At 43.5% G+C, this 24895-nt stretch overlaps 3 protein-coding genes across 4 annotated transcripts; 2 read left to right on the top strand and 1 right to left on the bottom strand.

Moving 5' to 3' along the window:
- The first annotated feature begins 379 nt into the window (after positions 1-379).
- On the top strand, positions 380-1548 carry sft2d3 (SFT2 domain containing 3). Its single transcript, XM_031559543.2, has one exon. It carries the CDS (start codon positions 459-461, stop codon positions 1125-1127), a length of 669 nt encoding a protein of 222 aa, XP_031415403.1. The 5' UTR covers positions 380-458; the 3' UTR covers positions 1128-1548.
- A 1329-nt stretch (positions 1549-2877) lies between these two features.
- Positions 2878-22272, bottom strand: wdr33 (WD repeat domain 33). Its single transcript, XM_031559392.2, is given in 23 exon segments — positions 2878-4097; positions 4363-4563; positions 5407-5567; positions 6089-6148; positions 6150-6396; positions 6538-6604; positions 6771-7605; positions 7750-7790; positions 7792-7876; positions 7994-8159; positions 8292-8378; positions 8469-8563; positions 8785-8895; positions 9019-9097; positions 9281-9435; positions 9641-9767; positions 15038-15135; positions 16851-17002; positions 17138-17233; positions 17457-17561; positions 17942-18010; positions 18334-18561; positions 22042-22272. Coding segments are annotated over 22 exon segments (3399 nt in total). The 5' UTR covers positions 18538-18561; positions 22042-22272; the 3' UTR covers positions 2878-3939.
- Positions 20040-24813, top strand: dusp28 (dual specificity phosphatase 28). Of its 2 annotated transcripts, none has more exons than XM_031559545.2 (4): positions 20040-20867; positions 23335-23691; positions 23858-23946; positions 24319-24813. In XM_031559545.2, the coding sequence occupies exons 2-4, from the start codon at positions 23347-23349 to the stop codon at positions 24419-24421; spliced, it is 537 nt and encodes a 178-aa protein (XP_031415405.1). In that variant the 5' UTR covers positions 20040-20867; positions 23335-23346; the 3' UTR covers positions 24422-24813. The 2 variants fall into 2 exon arrangements, with proteins under 2 accessions (XP_031415405.1, XP_012681848.1); XM_012826394.3 differs by lacking the exon at positions 20040-20867 and adding an exon at positions 22538-22763.
- The last annotated feature ends 82 nt before the right edge of the window (positions 24814-24895 follow it).

The raw sequence follows: 24895 nt of genomic DNA, 5'->3' as shown, positions 1-24895 counted from the left end.
CTCAACTAGGATTTCTTAGGACTTTTAGTATGTTGTTCTGGACACCTCATAGAAATTATCTATGCTGAAAAAAAATATTTTACAATTAGTCTGTCGTAAAATGCTACTTTGCCTGGACTATTAGGCCATTTCAAATATATAGAAAATAGAAATTTAAATATATATACATAACATAATTACTGGAGCCATGATCATTTTTAACGATTTAACATCTCATAAAGATCCGTTCAAAGATACCCAGGCACTTCACAAAAGTAAAAAGTATAACTGAACATGTGTGGATGCAAAAAGGTAGGGATTTTTTTTTTTTGGTTGGTTGTGCCCTATGCGTCATCATAATACGACAACTCTACTCACGTCGCTTTTTGTGACTGCTGCATATCAACTGACAACTTCCTGTTATCATGAAGGTCTTCCTATATCCATGTTCCACTTCCGACAACAACTTATGAAGTAATATGGCTGAGTTGAATCGACAGTTACAAGACTACTTGGCGCAGTCAAAAGGTGCCAAAACGATATCTCAGTCCAGCTCCAGCACAACAATAGACATAGATGAACCTGCGTCAGCTCCCGGGAGTTGGTTTGGGAGGTGGTCAAGTCCAATTTCATATTCTAGCGGCCGCGGATCTACGGGCCAAGGGACGAGCAGCGGATTTTCCTGGCCATGGTCTTCCGAACCGGACCCTTGTTTGCCGGGTATGAGCCGGTCGCAGAGGCTCGTTGCTTTTGGGACTTGTATTTTCTTTTCGGCATTGTGCTTTGGACTCTCAGCCTTGTATGCACCTTTACTCTTGCTGAAAGCGCGGAAGTTTGCGCTTCTTTGGTCTCTGGGCTCTCTTTTTGCTCTCCTCGGCGCAGCGATACTACGAGGACCCAGCAAGCTCATCGCGACACCGACGCCTGGCGCAGTTGTTTACCTCTGCTCTCTAGGTGGAACTCTCTACGCTGCTCTCAGTCTCCATAGCACACTACTTACTGCACTGGGAGCGGCTTTTCAGATTGCCGCGATCGTGGGCTATGTAGTCGCCTTGTTGCCTGGTGGAACCGCAGGGATGCGATTTGTTGGTGGAATGGCAGTTTCGGCCATCAAAAGAACTGTAACCGGCAAAACCATGCCAATCTGACCAATTATATTTTGAAGTGGACTGTCTGACAATGTAACGCCGTGCGCTCTTCTATCGGATGGTAGCCTACATTGACACTCTCTTTAATACCTACATCATAGGGTAATAAAACCCTTTTCGAGGACCATAGCCCGTTTTTCTCATAGCAACTTTGTAACACTTGAGCTATGTTTAGTGTTAACTTCGATGCAGTCTTGTTTATTAAAGGGACCAGGCTTTAAAAGAAGTCTTGTGACAGGCATGTCAAACCTGCTTAACACCTGTGCAAGAACTGTAGAAACTGTGATAGCGATTTTTGGTGACATTCCAGTAAACTATTTAAGTGTAAGTGCACCCAAAAAAATGTTTTTTTTTTCAGCTGTAAACTAAATGATATGACTGAACTGTGATGAAACACAATGCTGGTGTTAATATTTTTATTAAAAAAAATATGGGTTGAAAATGGCTCATAATGGTCTCTTTAAAATCATCCTGAACCTTGCCAGGCTGAGACTGACGTAGCTACGACCATTTGGTACATATCCATGTCATGAAATGAGTGGCCCACCTCCCCCAGCGTGAATGAGTCTCATTCTCATTTACTGCTCAAGACACCTTCACAGAGTTTACGACCCCTCCTCCTCCTCTGCGCCTTGCCCATCATTTTGCCTTTTTTTTATTATGCAGTGGATGTAGTTGGACTCAGAGCTGGGGGAGAAGTTACAATTTAAGCCTCAAAGTTATTTTGATGTATGGATTGTCTGAACTCTGATTCCAGGCTTTGCTTTTCCTGTTGCGAAGAAATGTAGTCTTGTAGTCTTAGTCTTACTGTTTACATGAAGCCCGCAACTGTGATGGTGAGAGAAGTTGAATCTCAGTGTGGTGACTTTTTGAGAGCATGGTAATGAAGACTGGAATTACCCGTTTCTGAAACACAGTTGAAAGGTCTTTGTTCACAGGTTAGAATGCACCTAGATTGCGGTTAAGCTACGCCTTCAAGATGTACGTGTTCGCTTGATTAGCCTTTATCATGACCACTGTTGTCTACCTTCTAATCTTTTGGTCTCAATTCTTGGCCTCTGTGAACGTGAAGAGGGCTATCTGGCCAAAATCTTAACTTGTATTCCAGAACTACTGATTAGGACTCCTAGACTTTGTCCCCTGGAGAGAAGGTCCAAGGAGTTCATGTTTTTTTGTTGTTTTGAGAGGCTGTGTGGAATGTCAAGAGAATGTGTTCAAGCTGACTCATACCCCGCTGATCTGAAAGCTTTAGTACGTTCTCAACCTCTTTTCTACCATAAGACTCAACCTGATCTCTACCAAATTATTTTTACCACCCAACTGATATTTTTTTTAGTTCAGGCTTGAGTACCTTCGCAACTGGTTAGAAAGAAACGTTATAATGTCCCACCTGAGAACCCAGTTGTACTGAGCGTTTCCTCAATGTGCAGCCGCATGATGTAAGGCTGATGTGAAACAAGAATGAGGAACAGCTTTTTGAGTAAGGCCTACTAGTTCTCAACCTTATCTTTCCTCCTTCACTTCATTTGGTGAAATCTCAATGAATTATGTAATACTATCCAATCTGCAGACAACCGCACCACATAAGAGGGTGTATACATTTGGACATTTGGAGCACTAGCTGACAAATGCAGTCTCATAAGGTTCATTTACACTCATCTGATCCAAAGGATGGCTTCTATTCATCAATGAAACATCAGCATTTTATATGGTAAAATACAAACAAAAAAAACAGACCAATGGATTTATATAAAGTTTTCACAAATTCTATTGTAGTCTCATACAAAAAAAGGACAGAACGATGACAATCTCTTGACAAACTGTACATTTAGAAACAAAGCCAGCAGCCTTGATTCTCAAGAGTAGCCTGGTAATGTTACAGAATCATTTTGTTCCATTATTTTATACAGAAAGGAAAATTTGAACAGACGGAGTCGACAGCCGACGGAAAAACGACTAGAGCTCCATCGTTCAGCATCAAGGCCCGGGAGGAACACTTTTCACGTCTGAGTCATGAGGGAGGACACCGTTCTATTTCTTTCCTCTGGATGGATATGGCTCAGGCCAGGGATGAGGTCTCAAGGGTGCAAACCAGCCCAGGGAGAGAGTGGTTAGACCACCAGTCAGTCAGCCAGTGCTCCCGAGGACACAGGCAAGCCACCAGGGGGTGGAGTGGAGTGGGGGTGGGAGTGAATGGTGACCGCCATGAGAGCTGTTCCATGCTCTGCATCATACACAAGTTCTGACATGAAAGCACCCATCATGTGACTGATAGACATCAGAGCACCACACCACTCAGGCTCACTCATCCATAACCACCCAGCTGAAAAATACCCACACGCACACTCACAAAAAAAAAAAAAAAAAAAGACAAACAAACAAACGGCCGTGGAGCTTTGAGTCCGACTTAGTACCACAGTTACAGTGAGGGGGTGAACATCGTCCAGAGGCTTGTTGCTAGATGCAGAGATACATGACTCTCTGGCGATAGGGCGGTGAGACCGTAGACCGTAATTCAGCTTTTCAATTCATTCAGTAATCACGAACAGGCCAAAGGAGCCCAACAGTCCGACACACCCATCACCTTCTGTGAGGAACCAGTCAGAGTGAAGAGATGGGGCCACACCGATCATGTCGCCCTATCAGAGATGGGGGGGGGGGGGGGGGGGTGAATATCACATGTCCAATAAATACCCCTTCGCCTACCTCTGGTCAGAGGCTGTGGGCATGTCGGAGCCCTGGGCATTTGTGGTGACTGTGTTTCAGGGGCACCTCTAACCCCTGTCTTCACGAGCCCTGGGCTCTCATACTCCTATCGCCCGCGCCCCCCCCGCATGGACCCTCGTCTTGTGGTGGGTCCCGAGCCGGGGCCACCTCCGCCCCTGTCTGAGCCGCCTCCCCGGCCCCAGCCTCCTCTGCCCCCACGCCCTGGGGGTCCATAGCCGCCCTCTTCTCGTGGGGGTGGTCGACCTGAGAGACAGTCACCAAGACACAGAGTTAGGTCACCAATACAGACACACTACTATCATAAAAAGCTATGAAGCTGAAGTTATCTACACAAAAAAACATTACACCACACATACAACACTCATTCATCTTTTTCAATTCAGTACATGCCTTCTTAGTATGACGGTCTATTTTTACTGCCACAGCAGAACAAACAATGCAACAGGACCACATACGCAACAAACGAATAAGATCCACCACAGCAGCTGCAGTGCCATTTCTCCCTCACCTGCTCCTCTGTCCTCTGGGCCTGCCCCTGGTGAGTCCTGGTCACGCGGGTCACCGGCGCCCGGGCCGTCATGCCACGGCCGCTTCCGTGGTGGCAAGGACGCCATGTCCATGCCTTGCAGAGAGGAGGAGCGCTCTCGGCCAGCAGGCGACGGGCTGTCGTGGTGGTCTTGCCGTGGACCCTCCCTGTAGGCCTCGTGACCTGAACGCACCAATGCATCCACACAGGCACAGAGCCAGAACACACACACACACACACACACACACAGGCACAAATCAAACATGCACACACAAAAACACACGCACATACAGCCGGAACACACACATTCAAGATGGTCTTCAATTTGATTGGACTTTTAGCCGAGAAAGTAATGTAATAAAAATTAAAAAAAAAGCATATACTGGTAGAGAACAGAGCACTCCATACTCCCAAGGGTGATCCCTGTGTCTCAGTAAAGCACCAGCTCAAGCATAGACTGTAAGAAATAGCCCTAGCTTAACCAACACCCTCTCTAAATTATCTTCATCTTTGCCATCTTATGCAACAACATTGCCCTGCATTACTACCCTAGCCCCCCCAAAGAAAATGCTAGCTGTCGGCACACACACTATGGCACACAGCACAAAGCACCCTTAGCGTTTAGGTTTACCTGGGTCTCTACCCCCTTCCCAGCCCTCTTGGTTTCCTCCTCCCTCATAGTGAGGGGGATACTGGTCAGGGGTGGGGAGCAAGCCCTTCCTTCCACCTCCTGAGAAGAAAGATGACCCGTTAACAATGTGCGGCTACACTCCGGGCCATTGAAGGCAAGCAAACATGCAGGGTAGGTACAGAAGGAAACGACGAGGGGAGGAGAAGGGAACAAAATAAGAGAGACCAAACACCAGTGGAGTTGAAAGATGGATGCAGGCTGAGAGACACGGGTGCTGGTGTTAAGGACACATGGTAGCCTGTCGCACTGGACTTCTAAACTACTGCTGCCAGTGAGGAGGAGGGGCACGGAGGGTAAAGAATGGAGGGAAAAGTTTGTTGTGCTTGCTGACTAACCTCCTCGAGGCGGCCCTCCTCCGCGCGGCCGGCCTCTTCCTCTGCTTTCCCAGCCCTGGCCCGCGTCCTCCTGGGGCTCGAAGCCCTCCTCTGCCCCGTACTCGTCTTGGAAGCCCCGGCTGCCGCGTCCCTGGGGGCCTCCTGGTGCTCCCCTCCGGAACCTGCGCAGAAGAGCAGTCATTCCCATTTAGAAACACTTCACCAAACACAACACAACTTCACCCAAAAAGTTTGTATCGAAACAGGAAACTACTCAGGTTTTATATGACTGGTGATCATGTGGTGGTGCCGAAGAGGTGCAGTAGATCCAGAGAACTAAGACGTAAATTAGATTTGATTTTAAATTAAATGAGTGCAGTGCAGGATCAGTTTTACAGTGTTTCAAAAGAGGAGTGCTAACGTTCAAAGCAGTCTTTTTCAAACAACTGACCCGTCATATATATGCCTCTATCTTGAGTTAAATTCTTCCCCGGGGCTCTCATAGCCATCAAACCTGCAGACCAAAGGTGCCATCCTACAGGCTTGTGTGTGTGTGTGTATGTGTGTGTGTGTGTGTGTGTGTGTGTGTGTGTGCGTTGCGTGTGTGTGCGTGTGGAAGTTTGCAGATGAGCAGCAGCATGGGATCACAGGACACTTCAAACCATCATAACCACACAAAATAGAAGAGAGAGGGGCAAGCTACCTGTCGTGACCCCTGAACTCGCCATCACGCTGGTACCTCTCCTGGCCCTCCCAGTTCCCAGGCACCCCCTCGGTGGCTCCTGGGGTCTCCCTGGTACTCCGAGCCGCCTCTCCTCCAGCCCTCCTCCCCGCGCCCATGGAAGCCACCGTCTGAACCTTCAAACTCGGGGGGTCCACGGCGACCTTCTCTGGAGTCACCCCAGTACTGCCCCCCTCCTTCAGAGCCCTGGCCAGGACCCCCTGGACCACCGGGCCCCTGACGATCAGGCGGTGGACCTAAGTGGTGGTTAGGAGGGCCACGAGGACCATCTTCTTGGGACAATGTGATTGAAACAAAAGAGGAAATAGGAAAAAAGGACAAATTGTTTACTTTTGACCATGTATGAATGCATGTCTAGAAAGATTAAGGAACATAAGACAAGGACAAGAGACAGGAGTGCGGAGGAGCACCTTTACCGTTGGGTCCTTGCTGTGCCATGCCATGCATCATGGACTGTGGGCCAGGATTTTGCCCCCCCTGAAAAACACCATTTGATTCGTTAAGATTCATACACAGTTGGAATAGAAAGAAGATTAATGATTACCAAGAGCGGCAAAGACACCAAATTACTGGAGCTATAAAAGGTTACCGCTGATACATGGCTTTAAACTTTGAGACTCTGGCCTGGCCCTGGTCTGATTACCTGATTGAATTGTCCTGGTTTACCCTGCTGCATGTATGGGGGTGGGCCTTGCATGTTTCCAGGAGGTCCCTGCATATTGGCTGGTGGTCCTTGCATGTTACCAGGGGGTGCCTGCATGTGGCCCGGAGGTCCCTGTCCATGCATTCCCCCAGGTGGGGGCCCTGGCATGTTTCCCATGCCATGCATGTTGCCCATCCCGGGGCCTGGCATGTTGCCATGAGTCCTGGGGGGACTGGGCAAAGGAGGTCCCATCATGTTGCTCTGCATGGGCCCTTGGGGGGGGCCCATCATATTCCCATGGGGTGCTGGCCCGCGCATGTCCTGGTGCATCATGCCTGCCTGCGGCGGCCCCTGACCATCTCTGGGCCCCATGCCTCGTGGAGGCATCATGCCACCCGGCGGGCCTTGCATCCCTCCAGGAGGAGGCCCCTGCATCCCTCGTGGGCCGGGCGGCATGCCATGGGGCCCCTGTGGGCCCATGTTCCTCGGAGGTCCCGGGTGCCTCTGCATGCCCTGGGGGCCGTGAAAGTCTGGGGGTCCCATCATGCCCTGCGGAGGGCCCTGTGGCCCTGGAGGTCCCATGTTGGGGCCCTGAGGCATGAAGGGGCCCTGCATCCCCCCTGGACCCATGGGGGGCATGTTGGGTGGGGGCATCTGCTGCGGGGGCATGTTCTGGGGAAAGCTGTGAGGAGGGGGTGGCATCGGTCCTCCTTGGCCAGGAAAAGGTGGCATCGACCCAGGCTGACCACCAGAGGGATGCATGCCCTGGTCAGACAGCTGAGCCATCCGCTCAATCTTTAGTTGCTGGGAAGAAGGGGAAGAATCACATTAAAACCTGAAGCCATCCATCAGGAAATCGGGCAGTTACACATAAAATATTGAACATAAAATCTGCATCATTTATCGTTTGCCAAATATTTAAATATTGTGTGTGTGGTTGAGACCATGTTGCGGAAGAAAGAGATCTCACCTCCAGCACATTGGGTTGCTATACTGTAGGGCAGCCATTTCCTGTTCGATTCTCTGACTGGGTCTTCTTTTTTCCATCTGCCTTCTTCTCATCCTTCCTTTCTTTGGGCATCTCGCCAGGAGCGAGGGGCAGGCTCCTTGTTTTTCTGACCAGGCTGGCAGATAGATAGCAGAGTGTGTGAGAGAACTACCGCAACGGCGCAATGATGGCCAACACAAGCTGTACACCGAGAACCAAAGGAAGAAACATGGACAGTGTAGAGTTCTAGTCCGGGGGGTGTACCTGTTGAAACTGGGCTGGGATAGGCTTGGCGTAGGGCACTTTCTTCTGGGGAACTTTCTTCTGGTCTTTCAGCATGAGGTCCTCCATTCCCCAGTCCAGCCCTGGGATCGTCATCTCCGCCTCAGCCGCTGGCTCTTCTGCAGCACCATAGCAGCCAGGGGTGATTATATGCTCAATGCATTTCAGTAGCTATAAATGATGCAGTGAGCCATTCAAGGGGAGAGAGAAAGTATCAAAGAGCGAGAAATGAGAGAGACACTAGTACTTACTAGTCTGCTCTTGCTCCATGGCTGCTTTCAGCTGATCTGGGATTCCCATGCCAGGGATGGAAGCCATCCTGTCTGGCTCATTGTCATCTGCCAACACAGTACAAACCAGGTTAGCCACCATCCACCCACAGACCACATACCTTCCAATCCCTCTGACTGTCACACACACACACTCACCATACTCCACACCGTCCTCTGACATCCCTGGTAACAGGTTCAGATTGTACCGGTCGCGCATTTTGTCCCCTGGCCGATTTCTGGTCCAAAATTTACTGAGGACAAAAGAGGACAGTCAATTTTTACATTACGTAGTCACTGAACAACACTACTCAAAGTACCAGATAGAAGTAGATACTACTACTGTTGAGTATCAGTACTGAGATAGTAATGACTGAATTCCGTTACTAACCCAAGGGAGAACTACTAACCCTAGGATGTAAACCTTGCTACTGTATTGTGTGACAGTTCTCTATCTACAGCCGCTGAGACTAACCTTGTGTGGTCGTTGGAGCCAGAGCACAGGATGTGGCCCAGTGGGTGCCAAGCTAAACTCCAGATCATGCCCTCATGTGCCATCTCCATACCACCAATTTCCTTCTCCACCCTGGCAACAGAGAAAAGACACGGGTACTTCAAGAACAGCACAAGAAGGACTGAGGAATGTTATTGATATAAAAAATGAGCTAACTGAATTCTTCTAGTTGATTTGTATTTCCACCCGTCTTACCCCGCCTGCCAGAAGAGCAGGGATCCATCCGAGCCCCCACTGGCAAACATGCCCTCATGAACAGGATGCCAGGCCACAGCTATGGCAAGAAAAAGCATACAAAACATGTCACAAAAGAACGTGTACAGCACATCGGGATAACTCTAAATGAGCATAGTCACATACTCGGCTAATCCACAATGACACTATGCAAAATGCTGCAGTTAATATAAACACGAACGAGCTCATATATGCTTTTTTGCTGCACTGGCCCCAGACATACCGGTGGCCTCTTTTTTGTGGCCTCTGAAGATCTGCAGCTCTTCCTTCAGGTTCCGGATGTCGAAGAGCTTGCACAGATGGTCACGTGATGCCGTCAACAGCCAGTTGCCATTGAGGTTCCACTTTACTTCCATCACTGTGTTCTTGTGGGCGTGACTGCAAAAACACAGATAAATTAACACACCGCTTAAACAAGGGTGTTACATTTCTCCTCCATTTAAATCATCAAGCTTTAAGACAATGTCAAGTCTGATTCTCTCGTTGGTTTTAGCAATTTAGCGACTGTCTACTTTTGCATTTCATATCTGTGTGAAGAGCTGTGATAACTGAGGATGGGCAATAGGCCCCGACAGTAACTTACAGTGTGGCCAAACTCTGTCCCGTCTTTGGGTCCCAGAATTTGATGGGCTGCTGGCTGTCTTTGCTTCCCGACACCACCAGGCCTTTGGTGGGGTGCCAGTCGACACACTTCACATCTGCTCCGTGACCTAAGGACCAAGATAGCAAGAAATGCTTGTACATCCATGTTGGCAAGAGGTCCAGCACAGTCAAAACACTGACAATGGTTACAGTAAACACACTGAAAAGATCAGGGATTATAAAACATAGATATGAATGCACTTAGTATGTGAACAGAATGAAGCATTAATTATTATTATCATAGGTGGAAAATGTTTTTGGTGTCTAGATGCATTTGGAGACATCTGTGAAATGAAGAGCGCTTTCCATGTAATGATCCCTACACTGTATCGGCCTCAGGAGAGTAGAGATAATTTAAATGAACACCTTTGCAAGCTCTCAGGCCCTATGATTGCTACGTTTGATTGAGATAAATATATATATATATATATATATATATAAAAATTAAAAATAAATACGCTGCACATTTTCAAATCAAGGGATCCATTCAATTTCCAGTTGCTCCATTCAATCATGAGGAGTATAATATTATGCAAGGACACCACAACAGCACACATGTATGCTGCTGGACAATTGTCCTGTAATTAGCAAATGTATGTATGCGTATATATTTGTGAATGAGTCAGTGTGAGAGGGAGTGTGTGTACATGACAGAGATGGAGACTGGCACAAATAACATTGAAATGGACATACTAGGGGGAGAACTGATCAGGTAATCAGATCTTAACAGTTAAAACTTCTGGCCTTTTGATACCACATATTTGAGAAAATGCATTGAGAGTGGATCTCATTTTAACCTTTACAAGAGGCGAGATATTGGCTTGTTTTACTTGTAGTACAGCAGCCATCATTTGTTAACATGCAAATTACCCTCAGTGCTTCACAATGCTGAATAGACAGACCCCTACTACTGCATGTTACAAGCCTCTTTCTGTTACAAATGTACTGTACACACTTGATCCCTTCACCACAGAACAGTCATTTTAATGTATTTGATCGGGTAGGCTGTGGGCCCCTGGAAAAGCACTAAGAAATGCTGGTCAAGGTGGCATGTAACTTCTGAGTAAAGCTGGTGAGGTCAGCTTTGTGAGTCACAAATGCCCATTACAAAATGAACATGAGGGAATGGAACATGGCTTAAGTGATTAGAGTGTTTGAAAGGACGCCTTTATGAGTGTGGGCAAATCTAAGAAGAAAACCCTTTTCCAAGAAGCAGCAAAACCACAGAAAAGAACTGAAGCCTCGCTGAGCTGAAAATGTTGTGGGACATCAATATGAAATGTCGCACACTGGCCTAATTCATTTGCTTTAGAATCACTGAGCAGAGTTAAGAGTTCCTGTGTCTTGCTGTAATATAAAAAATATAATATAAATAATAATTCTACTCACATCTGTAGCTCTGACTGGTTTAATTTGATGCCAACAACCTTTTGCCTGTGCAGACATCCTCTATCAAAATAGACCTCAGTATTTCTGAAGAACTAAGTGTTTGTGTGGGAGGTGAACAACTAAAAACAACAAAACAAAAAAAGGAACTCTGTTGTCTTTCATTAGCGTTGCAACAATCAGTATGATCTGAGACAGAGTTTAATAATCAGAGGTTGCTCAAGGTCTTTTCTACCTGATTAAGTGGTGCTATAACAAAAATGTTTATGAGGAGTACCTCTCTAGAAAAAAGGGGTGTTAAAAAAAAATCTCGATAAACTTGAGTATTGTTTTGTGATACTGTATCTATTCTCAAAAACACCACATACATTTTTGTATTGATTACATGCAAAGATTAGTGGCAGACAGTGGTGCATTTAGAGTTTAAACCCCTGATTACTAGACAGTGTTGTAATCTATTTGACTTCTCCACTCTAACATAAAAAGGGAAACTGAGATTCAGACCACATGCATAGGGTGGTGTGCTCTTTATACCATTTAGAACTAAATTTCACAATGTATCGCCTTGGTTACAGTATCGCAACATACTGAATCACACACCCCCCCCCCCCCGTATTGAATCACCAGACTCTTGCCAATACTTAACCCTACTAAAAGAATCTGAAACCACCTGGAACAGCCAAAGACTGGCTAACTGTACACGCTGATAAATCTTTGGTCAATTATAGGAAACCTCAACCACATAAATACATAACTCTGTAAGCGATCCTTTTCTTAGCCCCTGAAAACTCTCTGAAAAGGTATTGATACATATGAGCCAGTGTGAGTGGTAAAAAAGAATACTTTATCTTTCAGTGATCAGGATTTTTTTTTTTCAAACTCAAACTAAACGGGAGGGTACCAGGAATATCTCATTAGAGAACACATCCAGTGTCTCCACAATTATATGATTCCATTCGAAAAAATTAGGGCATCTATGGAGGGTGTGATGGATATATTGAGTGAAGCATCTGTTATCTGAGTGCAGGCACCTAGCCAAAGCAGTTATGTAATCACCAAGAGTACACATGGGCAATGCATTTCACACCTACTTTGCACTTTATCACAATGTGATTGAACCTCTCTGTGATACTTCTACAACTAGAACTTGTACACAAATGAATGCGCACACACACACACACACACACACGCTTGAGGTGGGTTGTTCACATTTTTTTGCTCCGAAAAAGAAAACTAGGCTATGGCTATGGTTTAAGTATTTACTGGATCAGGTCCAATTTGTATAGGTTAGTGTGGGATGGGCTTTAAACATACTAAACAATTTACACTCGCGGGGAAAGTACTACAGTAAAGAAAATGTAAAGTTAAAGGGAATGCGAAAGTTAACACCTTTCATAAATTATTATTTAGATACATTTGAATAAATACAATGAATTCTGGAAAACTGTTGAACTTAACTTTGCAGTACAAATCACTAGAGTGGTCATAGACTTCCACATAGGAAGTTTACTATGTTAGTTATAGTTAACAGCTAGCTAAAGCAGATGGATGCACCAGATCATGTTTTTTGAGCCAAAATTGAGGAATGAGGTAATGTAACGTGAATCTGCTGCCTTACTAACAAAAGTTTCCACTATGAAAAACAGACATGGAAGCCACAGTTGACATCATCAGTGGATTAGCTAGCTCTAGGCAGTTGCTTTACATGACCAAAAGGGGGTGCTGTTTTTCAAAACTAGCAGAAACATTGCTTTAAAGTGGCATTATGCAGTAATTGTACTTTAGGGTTAGGATAAGCAGTTTTGCCTTAAAATAACAGCTTAAAAAAAATTGGGGCACTACAATGCCTTTTAATATGGAGAATCGCTTCTGTGCCAAACCAGGGTCCGTAGGCATATTACTTAGTTATGTAGGTTTGCCTGAAGCTGCCCGTTTTCTACTGTCTGCCAAACTAGTAAGTAGCTTATTTGCCGTCTTACTTTGTCTTGTGTTGCACTTGCTTGATGTTTGACTGTGTTAGGACAGTTGTTGACTAACTAGTTTGTCATAGTGTCTAAGTAAGCACATTTCAAGAGGTTTCGCTAGTTTTAGCCGCTAGCATCTCGTTAGCGATTAGCAATTCTTCCGTTATGCTACTTTAATTGAAGAGGCCAGCAAATATGGAGCAACTACACTGACTTTGTGTGTTGTAACATGTACTGATTTGTTTAAAGCCATGTAAAAATCAGCACCTCATCTCCCTGCTGAATGTGTGTTAAGTCTGCAAAGCCATTTGCAGCAACAAACTGATCCCATCACTTTCAAGGTCATGCGTCTACAGACATGAGTATGGAACAATCGATCAGGCAATTAATCGCAAATTTCTGTTATGCATAAACACGCAAAATAAACGTCCAGGTTTTGGGAGGTATTTAAATACCTTCGGATTAAACAGCACTAAAAAAAAAAAAAAAAAAGCGGCATGCGGGTACCTCAATAAACACACACACACACACACACACACACACATATTCTTTTGATTTCCCCCCCCCCCCCCCCTATTTATGATTGTGAAATTGAACATTCAACAACTACCAAGTACAGTGAGGACATCCAGAGGACCTTATATTAAAGTGTGGCAGTATGGTATTACCTGCATAAACCACTCATGTGAGTGCAGTTATACCTGTGTTTAAGTGTACCGAGAGATACGTACATCCCACACATTCATTATTCCAATGCACTGGATATGAAACTGGCATGCCATCCAAGCTAACAGGTGAAAAATTCAGAAAAATTCAACTGGCCCACTAACTAGTACAATTTAGACATACCTGGGTGGCTTCAGCAAAGTAGCACCACATTAACATGAAACCACATAACCTAAGGCTCTAACATAAGGTGGAGTCGCAAAAACGCAGCTTTCACCTTGCAAATCTCTAAGGGCAGCTAGAAAATTGGTTACTGACAAAGTTGTAAGGTACAGCACTGACAAGAGGCCATAACCTGACTAAAACCCTCAGCTGAGTTGAAACCACATAAATAAAATGCGTTTTATTTCCGTGGGTCCTATCGACAGACCCTAATATACGACATAAAAATTGATTAATTCAGACATGAAATGTTTGACAGAAAACCTTGTGGAACGGCTGTGAAGTGAGGGCTTCTTTCAAGAGTACACATGTACATCACAAAGCAGATTACCAAAAAAGTTAAACACATCAAGCAAAAAAGTTTATCCTGATGCTTAAAACATGTATTAAATAACTTTGCTTATCTAAATTTGCAACTTATGCAATTTAATGCTTAATAGAATTAAATCAAATTGTATTTATCGTTCATTAAGGAAATCTATCATGTAAAATAAAAGTCTTTATTATGTTGTACTTTATTTAGTATTAGGATACGGGTAAGGAAAGAACAAGAACATCTAGACTACAATAGTCTATTGCAGTGCAAAAGATAACACTCAAGTGTCATTTCCCCCCCTCAATGACATCCAAAGATTTGCTACATACAAAAACACTTGGAGGATAGTCTCTCATGAATGGATCATCATCCAGAGAGATCTAACTGAACTGGCAATGGAAACACATCGGAACCTTTCTGCAAATACAACCTTGCCCTGTGGAAATGACATGACATGGTAAAAAAAAAAAAAGACTGGTACTAATGACCAACCCCTTTGACCAATGCAAGCAAAACGCATGAAAAGATGGTGTGAGGGTGTTTTTCATTTCGTTTCCCCAGCAGTTATTTTTGTTTCCCTTAAAAAAAAAAAAAAAAACACACACACACACACACAAGAGACAGAAATAAGAGAGAATGTGAAGATGTATGTGCTGCAACTGTGTTTGTGAGTGAACCCGAGTGCAACCGTTTGCCAGTGAACCCGCAAGTGCATGAGGAGGACATGGCAGTGTTACATTGATAATAGGTGCAGTACATCTCTCATCAGTTAACAGAAACATACCTCTAAGAATCCTCTCTTCGTGACAGCGGAGAAAGTCCCAGATGCGTACAGTTCCATCATCAGAGCAAGTGGCAAATTTATTATCCGTGGGAGAGAAACTGAAGACACAGCAGGGAGAAAATCAACATTGCAGAAGGACTAAGCAGCTTTGGTGGCTTCAACACCCCAAGATCAAGGAAGCACCCGATTCTGACTTCTCTGCCAACACGGCTACCAGAGAGAAGCAGTGAGCTGCCCCCTTGGATTCCAGAGGTCAATGTCTGTTGCTGAACAACTTACAATGGTCATTTACTTTTTATCTTCTTAATACGGATTTAAATGTATCTAGAACCTCAACTCAAGTCTGAATAGACAACTCTAAACTACTGTCCCTCCACAGAAAAGCTATGGTCAAACGAATCCTACCCTAAAATCTGACCAAGTGATCACAACCAGAACTACATGTTCCCTCTAGACCTTGAGCACACACTGTGACTATCAAGTAGAGTCTAACACAACCAAATGTCCAGAGCTATACACAGAATGCCATAGCAAAAGCAGCTACTTAACCAAATATTTTTTCCCCTTTCTTGACAATCCCAAAATCAAGCATCTAGTTCATATAAATAAATCGCTCACGTCTGCACTTGTATCCTCTCATTACTGCAGTGTTTACTGTAAATGGTTTCTAATGAACCAAGGCCCAAACAACTTCGGAACCAAACACATCAAGGACTATTCTTTGGTAACTATTGGTAATATGTACTCTCACCTCAAGCTATGGAGCTCTGTGCATTTTATTTTTTGTTTAAAATAAACAAAAACAAAAATCAAGGACCATACACATTAGAACATTGCATTAAAAATACACTGAATATAGCAGTATGGGTCGTTACTGCAACCAGGGCAGAGGTGGGGTAGTGCACTTACAGTGCGATCTCAAAAACCTGTGTCACTTTTATTGAACACTGCTAGAGATGTGGCGTGTCTGGAATTAGATAAGGATTCAACCACACTGATAGGAGTGCCACTGGGACTTAGTGGTCTGTGACCCAGATACCATGTGCTAGCATATGCCGGTTAATAGTGATCCAGCTAGCATATGCGGTTTGACTGAATACGCTACTTCATGGCATTTATTTACTGAAAGAGTTAAAGATCCAAACTTTATTTGAAACCTGGGACTCTGGAGGTGTGGTACTGCCACCAGTAACATTGGGGCGGTGGGGGGTGGCTATGGAATGCGTCAGTCTCAAGTGTGAATTGAAAACCTGAGTTTCAGATGAGAACTAATGGTGCATACGAGACTCCCACGCACCCAAGAGAACAATTTGTGTCCTTTCAGGAGGAGGTCCCAGCAGACTTCCTTCAAAATTGTTTTTGCACAAAGAGGATTTTTTTTTGTCCCTCTGTCATTTCAAGACTGCCAATCCTTGCCTGTGTGCTTCCCCCCCCCCCAAGATGTTGTCAAAACCTTTTTATAAAAATAGATGTCAATTCTTTATTTTAAAAGAATGTGAAAATAAACCTTTTCTGTACATAGTAGTTATGTAGAGAAAAAATGAAGACACATAATAATAATAATAATAATAATAATAATAATAATAATAATAATAATAACTCATGAGCCACAGGTGATAAATCAGTGCAGTGTTGCGACAGCACACACATACATCCGTCAATCATCCAGGACATGAAAACAGAAGGGCAGCACAGGGAGGAATGTACCAGAACAAGGAGCACAGAAGGGAGCCCCCTACAGGCAAATGCATGGCATTGCAGGGTCACTAACAGGCTTGTGTTAACTACAGAAAATGGTAGATTTGGTATAGACCTGGCCTCTCTAATCGCCTCCTTGTGGGCCTGGAACATCTTGACGTTGTTCATGTTGGACTGCCAGTACTTGACGTAGCCGCCGTGGTCTGCAGTCAGCATCCACATGTCATTATGAGACCAGGTCATGGCCCGTACGGGACTGTCATGGGCCTGGGGGAGAGAGACAGAAAACCCGGTTTAACCACATGAACAGCAAGCACAGAAAATCTGGGTGAATACAAAACATAGAATATTAAGGACGTGAAGAATTTGGTACATATTTCAAACAGCTAAATTGACATTTACCTGTAAAATGGTCTCAAAGTTGAAGGTGAGGCCGTTCCACAACGTGAACTCCCCACTGGAGGCCCCAGTGACTAGTCGCCTGCCCTCTGGGGTCCACTGAAAAAATGACAGAATGCAACAAGGAGGGCAGAGTCAGTGAGACTGGAAGTAGGAACAAAGTAAGGAATTCATCAAACCGTGTGATTCTCAGTAAGACTCAAATCACTGATGCATTAAAAAATATATATATATAAAAAAAAAACATTTTATCAAATAGTAAAATTTAACAGTTACAAAATGAACCACTCCAGGAATAGGAAATGTCAAGGTAATCCCTTACCCGTACAACAAACACAGGGCATTTCACTTTGTTGGTGGACGTTCTGACAAACTTTGTGGTGACTGCATTCATGGGGTTGTTGAGCATACCCACTGGGGGCACAAGCTGCAAACAAACAACACAAGTTATATCCTTTGAGCATCCCAGGGGGAGAAACAACAAAACTCTGCACTCAGTCATTCAGCTCCTAAACCTGCAAGCAGCACCAAGGTCCGACAAAAACTTCACAAATACCTTGGTGACAATAAATACAATTTAAAGCTGAACTAGTTTCAGTGTGACCCAAATATAACTTTTAGGAACTACCAACATGGCTCAATTATCCATATAGATGTCAGCATACCTACATGCAATTCATTTGCTTCAAAAATTATAGGTGTATGTTTCATCATCTAATTGAAAGGATGCCAAAAGCAATGATTTTGAGCCACAAAACTGCATGATGGATCAGAGTACTAAGAGTTTTATCTTGCGCATGTACTCACATCATTGTAACACCCTGCATCTGGCTGGATGGCGCGGAAATCTCTATGGTCACGCTGCCACAGCCGATTCTGCAGAAATGAGAGAAAATTACATTTAACAAGGGCCTCTCTGGTCCTGGGATTAAAAGGTTAATTTCAGAACTTCCCCAAACCTTCCAGTAAGTCTACAGGAGAGTGCATTGTACCAAGAGTTCATAGTAAGAAAACTCCATTGCACATCATTTTCCACTTCAGCTAGATTTCATCTACTGTGTGTGTGTGTGTGTGTGTGTGTGTGTGTGTGTGTGTGTGTGTGTGTGTGTGTGTGTGTGTGTGTATATATATATATATATATATATATATCTTTTCCCAGAAGAAGCTCCTGTCCCTGTCCAAAACTCAATGTCACGTACCTCGAGGTATCTGATAACGGAGGGGTTGTAGTCGATGGTCTTGCGGTTGACGGCCTTTCTCATGCGCTTGCCATCGAACGTGAGCTGCTGCATGGCCTGCTGCTGGGCAAAGTCTGGCCGCTTGTAGAACAGCTGCCGTGGTGCCTGGTGCTGGAACCGAGGCATATGAAAGAACCGTGGCGGGGAACCGAGTTCTGTCGCCATGGTGACTACCGGAGTCTGGGAAATCTGGGGAAATTGAGGAGAAGCGGTGAGTGAACAGGATTCCTTTGTTAACACTCAGAACGTACATATACAGTGTGAAATACCCGTGATGACATCATTCAGCAACTACCATCATTATTCTGAATGAAGATTTACATGCACAACAGTCTGCCATGTCTGGTTTCTAAGCTGAAACCCTTCTATGACATTCACCAGTGGCCTAACTGGTTGGTGTTATTACTACTACCATACTACAAGACACCCAAAGTTCATGCTTCATCCGAAAAATCACTCAGGACTCTGCAACAAAACTGTCCCTTGCACTTTTATCACTTTTTTTGCACTACCATAACCTCACTTTAAAGTAAACTTATGCTGCTGTACATGTATCTGTATGTTTATAACTATATCTATATGTATATCTATGTCTTGTCTTATCTGTTGTTGTGCGTGTGCACTTTATATGTTTCACCGTGGGAGAGTGGGAAACGTTTTTTCGATTCCTTTGTATGTCTTAACATGCAAAGTAATTGACAATAAAGCTACTTTTTGACTTTTTTGTATGTAAGCACAGCAGTTCAATTTAAAGCACATGGTGGTAGACAATAGAATTAGGATAAGTTATTTTATATACATATATATTTTTATTTTATATATATATATATATATTATATATTCCCAAAGACCCACATCAAATGCTAGAAATGTAGAAAGGCATAACGGAGGTTTTTTCTGAAACTAACTAACAATGGACACATTTTCCTAGAACAGTCTAACATCACAGTCGGCACTGATAAAAGCCAGCTACCATGCAAACCAATGCACTTTGGCAAAACCGTTCTGTAGTAATTGTAATTAGCATTTAAAATGCACTCTGCAGTGTGTAGTATTTTGGGGGATCTATTAACAGAAAGGGAATACAGTATTTATTATAATTGTGTATAATCACCTTTAACTATGAATTATTGTGTTTTCGTTAGCTTAGAATGAGCCCTTCATATCTACATTGTGTGTTGTGAGAAGTTAGAAACCCAACTTTTGACAAATGGAGAGTCATAATTGCACAAGAAAAAGTGGGGAGTGAAATTCCTCGTAGTCAAATAAGCTCAAACTTGGGACAGGCAACAGCAGAAAACAAGGATAAACATTGGTGTGTCCTTTCCAAGATGGAATTGCTGATGAGGGACAAATGTTTTCAGAGTGACGCTGAAGCTGCCTGTTTTATTTAGTAATTTAGCCTACCAATATGAATGCAATTTGGTGTTTTGATAGTTTTAGTTAGAACATGGCCATAGTTACCTTCACACAATAACTTTTGTCCCCATGTTAACGTTGAAAAAAATAGCTAATTGCTTCCAGGATTGTAATTTTACGCTTGGGCACCGAAAGACCTGGTGACGTTACCAAGATCAGCTTTCGAGCTTGTGTCAGCCAACAACTCATAATTTAAAGTCCAAGGAAGCTGTGACTTTAGTCTGCAAAAATATGACTCAAAGCAGTTTCTAAATATCACCACTTACGAATTGCAACCTCACCGCTAGATGCCTTTAAATCCGACACACTGCACCTTTAACAAGGGCTGACAAATTCACTTGGAACTGATACATTATACATTTGATTTTGTTATAAGCGTTTTGATAGGCATCACATTTATGTCACAGAATCATTCTTATCGTCTAACGACCCAAGGATCGGGATTGAATAGACCTGTGAGGTCCCTGGTGACTCTCACCCGTGCGAGGCAGAGCACACAGACAGAGAGCGAAGCTGCAGGTAAACCTACCAAGGAATAGTGCAGCATGCACTAACAGCCAAAGCTGTTATTGTATAGGGCAAATAAGACAATTAAGGACAATTATTATACAGTACATTTTTTCCAACAACGTCTGGACAAGCTCCAAACTGAGTTAAACCAGTATGCACTGTCTGTGTTCGCAACAATTGTGCTTCATTTGCAAAACAGTAAAGGGAGGTCGAAAAAGTAGCCGCAGAAAAGGCAGCACAAGGACAACTCCCACCCACTGCAGCACATGTGTCAGTCCATATCATCCAAATACATTGGCATACACACGTATAAATCAACACTTCCACATACCAGTGCCCTCAATGCTTTGCTCTCAGCTGGTTTACAATGAGAACACTTCAAATGAAAAAAAAAAAAAAAAAACATGGCTTTGCAAACATTGACACTTCTCATAGTGCCGAAATGTGGCAACCAAATATTCACTGCTTTCACAACACCCAAGTGTTCTGAACAACTGTAATACACAGCATGGAATACTTCACCAAGACAACAAAAAAAGGAAGCCTGAATGGATAACCTGGGAAAAGTAAGTATTGTTGGTATGTATAGTATAGTTTATTTGGTATATAGACCAAACTGAGCCATTATCAATGTGTGCCATATGGATGGCAAACAGGTAAGATAGTACTACCGCTTAATCAGGACAGGATTTAAACATGCATGTCTATACCTAAATAGGTCCACTAAAGGTTGTTAACGCAAACCTGTTGCCTTCATGATGCTTAGGACAAAAAGGTAAACACATCGCTAAAATCCTACAATAATTAAACGGGGATGATAAAACGCTATCGACATAAATATTTGAAAGACCTAGTACAGGCATTCTCCAGAGTGAACGTGTCATCGTGTTCAAAACAATTCAGATTGACGGCGAAATTACAAAAAGAACTGAGACAGAAAATTGACAGCAACAGAAACACTACCGTACAAGACCAACGTCCACGTTTTCGGGCGGTTACGTTAAGTATGAAATACCGAATTGACCGTTGTAAACCATTAAATAACGGTAAAGTGGTTTCCTTTATCAAGTAGTTAACTTGGCTTGCAAAATGTCCAAATCTCAATAGTTTGAGCCAACAAGCAGTAGCCTATTTTCGATAACTTAAATGTTACAAAGATGTGCTTGCCATCTCGGTAGCAGCTAACTAACGTTAACTGACTCTACCGTAAAACTACAACCATAAGCTTATGATTGCCAGCTCTCTGATCAATTAAAACAGTACAAGAATAACACAGCTAAGTTACGCTGATTTTCTATTAATGTGGTGGTTATGGAAATTTGAGTTCAGAATAAATTCAACGACCGATTTAACATGACCTGACCACCTCCAAGCTAAACTACACCTTTAATCGGGGAGTTTTAGCAAGTGTGTTGAGAATCTTTTCCTGTTTCGGTTGCCGTGCTAACCACAATGGCTAGCTAGTTAGCTAACTGGCTTGCTAAAAAGCTAACAGCTAGCAAATGGCTTCAGAAGCACACAGAATCACGCACTACTTAACGATACAAGGTTGGAACAGTAGTTTTTGGGTGCAACATAATGCATAAGGGGATTTATTTATTCGACAAGAACACAGCTATCATTTTCTCAAGAGATTCAGCGTGTTTTTCTCGCAACACGTTTAAATGGCGCCCCATTCGACTCATCAGCTCTCTCCAGCTAGCTAACGTTAGTTAGCCAAGTCGGTGCTGACGAACTCACCTACAATATCCAGGGTTGTGTCTACCTACAATTAAAACACAACTCTTCCTTGGGCAGATGACAGTATTCTCGCTCCCTGTAAGAGTAAATCAGACAAATCTCTCTAATTGTACCACTTCGACATTTTCACTACTGCTAGTCGCCCATGGCCTCCGACTCGAGGCTGTCCAACATCTTCTTGCTGTGTGTGACATCATTACGTATACGGCGGGAGAATCAACGTCACTGTGTAAGCAGAGAGGATTAAAGGCGGTTACAAACCTATTCTATAGACATAAACGTTTATTTGTCTACGTTAGTATCGTTCGCCCTTTACTGACTGCAGAAGAACACTCGACCTTCTGATAGTATTTATTTGAACGATATTTAACTTTATCTCCTAAAATATTCTGCTTAACATAACCTATTTACTTAACATTAAAGAAATGACCTATGGGTTCTCTTGAGCCAACGTTCATCTTTTAATTTACATATGGAAACAATTACAAACATTAAGCTTTCCACATCACCTACCTAAATGTTATATTGTAAATGCTACAATAAAGTATGACTTTAAAGCTAAATATACTCATGTGCCGCATTTAGAGGCCATGTGAGGGGAGGAGTTAGGAACATGGCTAAAAAGAAAGTGGGAGGACCTAGCACACAATAATGTGTACGCCACCATGAAGGACAGCACAACGAAACCGGCCATGGGTCTATCAGAAGAGTTGTCATCTCAGGTTAGATGTTTTCACATTTACACAACAGATCTTATTATCTCTGACTGAACCTCCCATTATGTAGGCTATCGACTCGCTCACTACTTGCATTGGTTCATGGTTGTTGTGTATTCAGCTCCTGTCCCAATACAAGCTCCTCCCCATATTGTGCATGCACAATGAGCCAGAGGCTACTTTGTAAAAACAACCTGTTTGTCATTTCCTCGTCCTACAGTGTATTTCAGTATGGCAGTAATGCATCACTTAACACTTAGTCCTTAGCATTAGGACCCAGAGGAAGCCTCTGTGTATGAACCGTCCTTTGCAGTAAATATAGCCTGCTATGAAGCCAGAAGAGTTCTCAAGTCACCTTCCTCAGAGGAAGAACTTGTGTATCTGCATACTCATCTGACGGCCGTGAGTTAGTGTAGTTCTGTGTACAGAAAATATACTGAAAATGTGTGTGCCTGTGTGCAGTGTATTGAGATTGTGACATACAAAGAGAGAGCGAATGAATGTGTGAGAAAAAGACAGGCATCAGCTTAAATGACCGTTATTGCTTGTCGTCCATGTTTTTGTAACCCACATTCAGTGAGAAAGAGAGATGCTGCAGTTGTGTAAGGTCACAGAGTGCCTGCTCATCAGCAATGCCCGGTCAGCATGCAGTACTGAGCTAATCCAGCAGGAGGCAGTCACCCTCTGCATCAATGTTTCTAGGCAGCAACCTTTTCCCTCTGGTCATGTCAGCACGGTCCGGATCCCTGTCTTCGATGACCCAAATGAGGACCTATACAAGTACTTTGATCAGTGCGCGGATGCTATTGCCACTGAAGCAGTACGGGGCGGACACAGCGTTGTGTACTGTAAGAATGGCCGCAGTCGCTCAGCAACCATCTGCGTGGCCTACCTAATGAAGCATCAGGGCCTCTCCTTGGCAGAGGCATTTCAGGTAGGAAGGATGCTGTTATGAAGATCAAATTCACTGAGATATGTACAGCATTTTCCAAAATAGTATAGACAACGATGATAGTTTTGAAGCATGTTCACAGCCTTGTGTTTGTGGTGGAATCTGGCTTGAATAATGCCATCTTTCTCTCTCCCCCTCATAAATATAGACTGTGAAGGATGCCCGTTCAGTTGTGGAGCCAAACCCAGGTTTCTGGGCCCAGTTGGAGAAATATGAGCAGGAACTGAAGAGCAGGAGGTCAGAGGATAGCAGCCCCATCATCCACCCTCCATTCTGATTTAGTCTCGATAAGTTCCCTACCTTTCCCTTTCCACCTTGACCCAGGACCTCCATCATGATGAAACTTTAGGGTTAGGTTTAGGTCACTCCGGATCCTTAGGCTCTTAAAGGAAAGTCCCTCCTGTGCAATTCCAGGCACTGCTTTGCCACACCCATTAAGACCTCGATAAAACCATCACAACCATCCTTATTTTAAATATGTATCTGTAAAGTGTACACCAAACCAAGTTTCGTGCTTGTACAACCAGTACGTATTGTAAATGCTCATACTGTTGTTTATCACAATTTGCTTTTTGGGGTAATAATTATTATATTTTTTATAAATTTCAGAGCAATGCAAATACATAAACCCAAGCACTTCTTCCGGCTGTCTGCCGAGCGACTGCTTCCATGGAGGAGACATTCATCACAACATAAATTCAATGGAATGTAAAGGTCTACGTAATATTCCAGTATGCATTTTTTATTGTATTCACCAGTATGGAAACAAAAATGTGCAACCCAGTAAGACCACACAACTGAAATGATTGAGGAAATACCATGTTGTTGAACAGCCCATTACTTATATCTGAACCTCCTGTAAGTCTTTTAGTTATGTTCAAGAACTCTTAGGTCGCATGTTTAGCTCTGCAGTACACTTGGTTTTTTTTGTCCCATCCATTTGCGCCACTGTCAACAGGCGATACATGAAGCTAGATAATAGCACAAGCCATTAAGGGCTATTATCATTATCAACTCAACCCAGAATCTCAGGGGCCCATGCCTTGTTGATCCACTGTTGATGGAAGGCAATGCACTAATAAAATGAATAATGTGTAAAACTCACATTAAAAGTTTGTTGGTACGTTTATTGCATTGACATCTCCTATGTATACACTATTCTGCAGATCAGTTTAGACTATGGTGT

This window comes from Clupea harengus, chromosome 22 (genome assembly GCF_900700415.2).
Source record: "Clupea harengus chromosome 22, Ch_v2.0.2, whole genome shotgun sequence".
Lineage (NCBI taxonomy): Eukaryota > Metazoa > Chordata > Actinopteri > Clupeiformes > Clupeidae > Clupea > Clupea harengus.
This window is presented reverse-complemented; position numbering and strand designations above follow the sequence as displayed.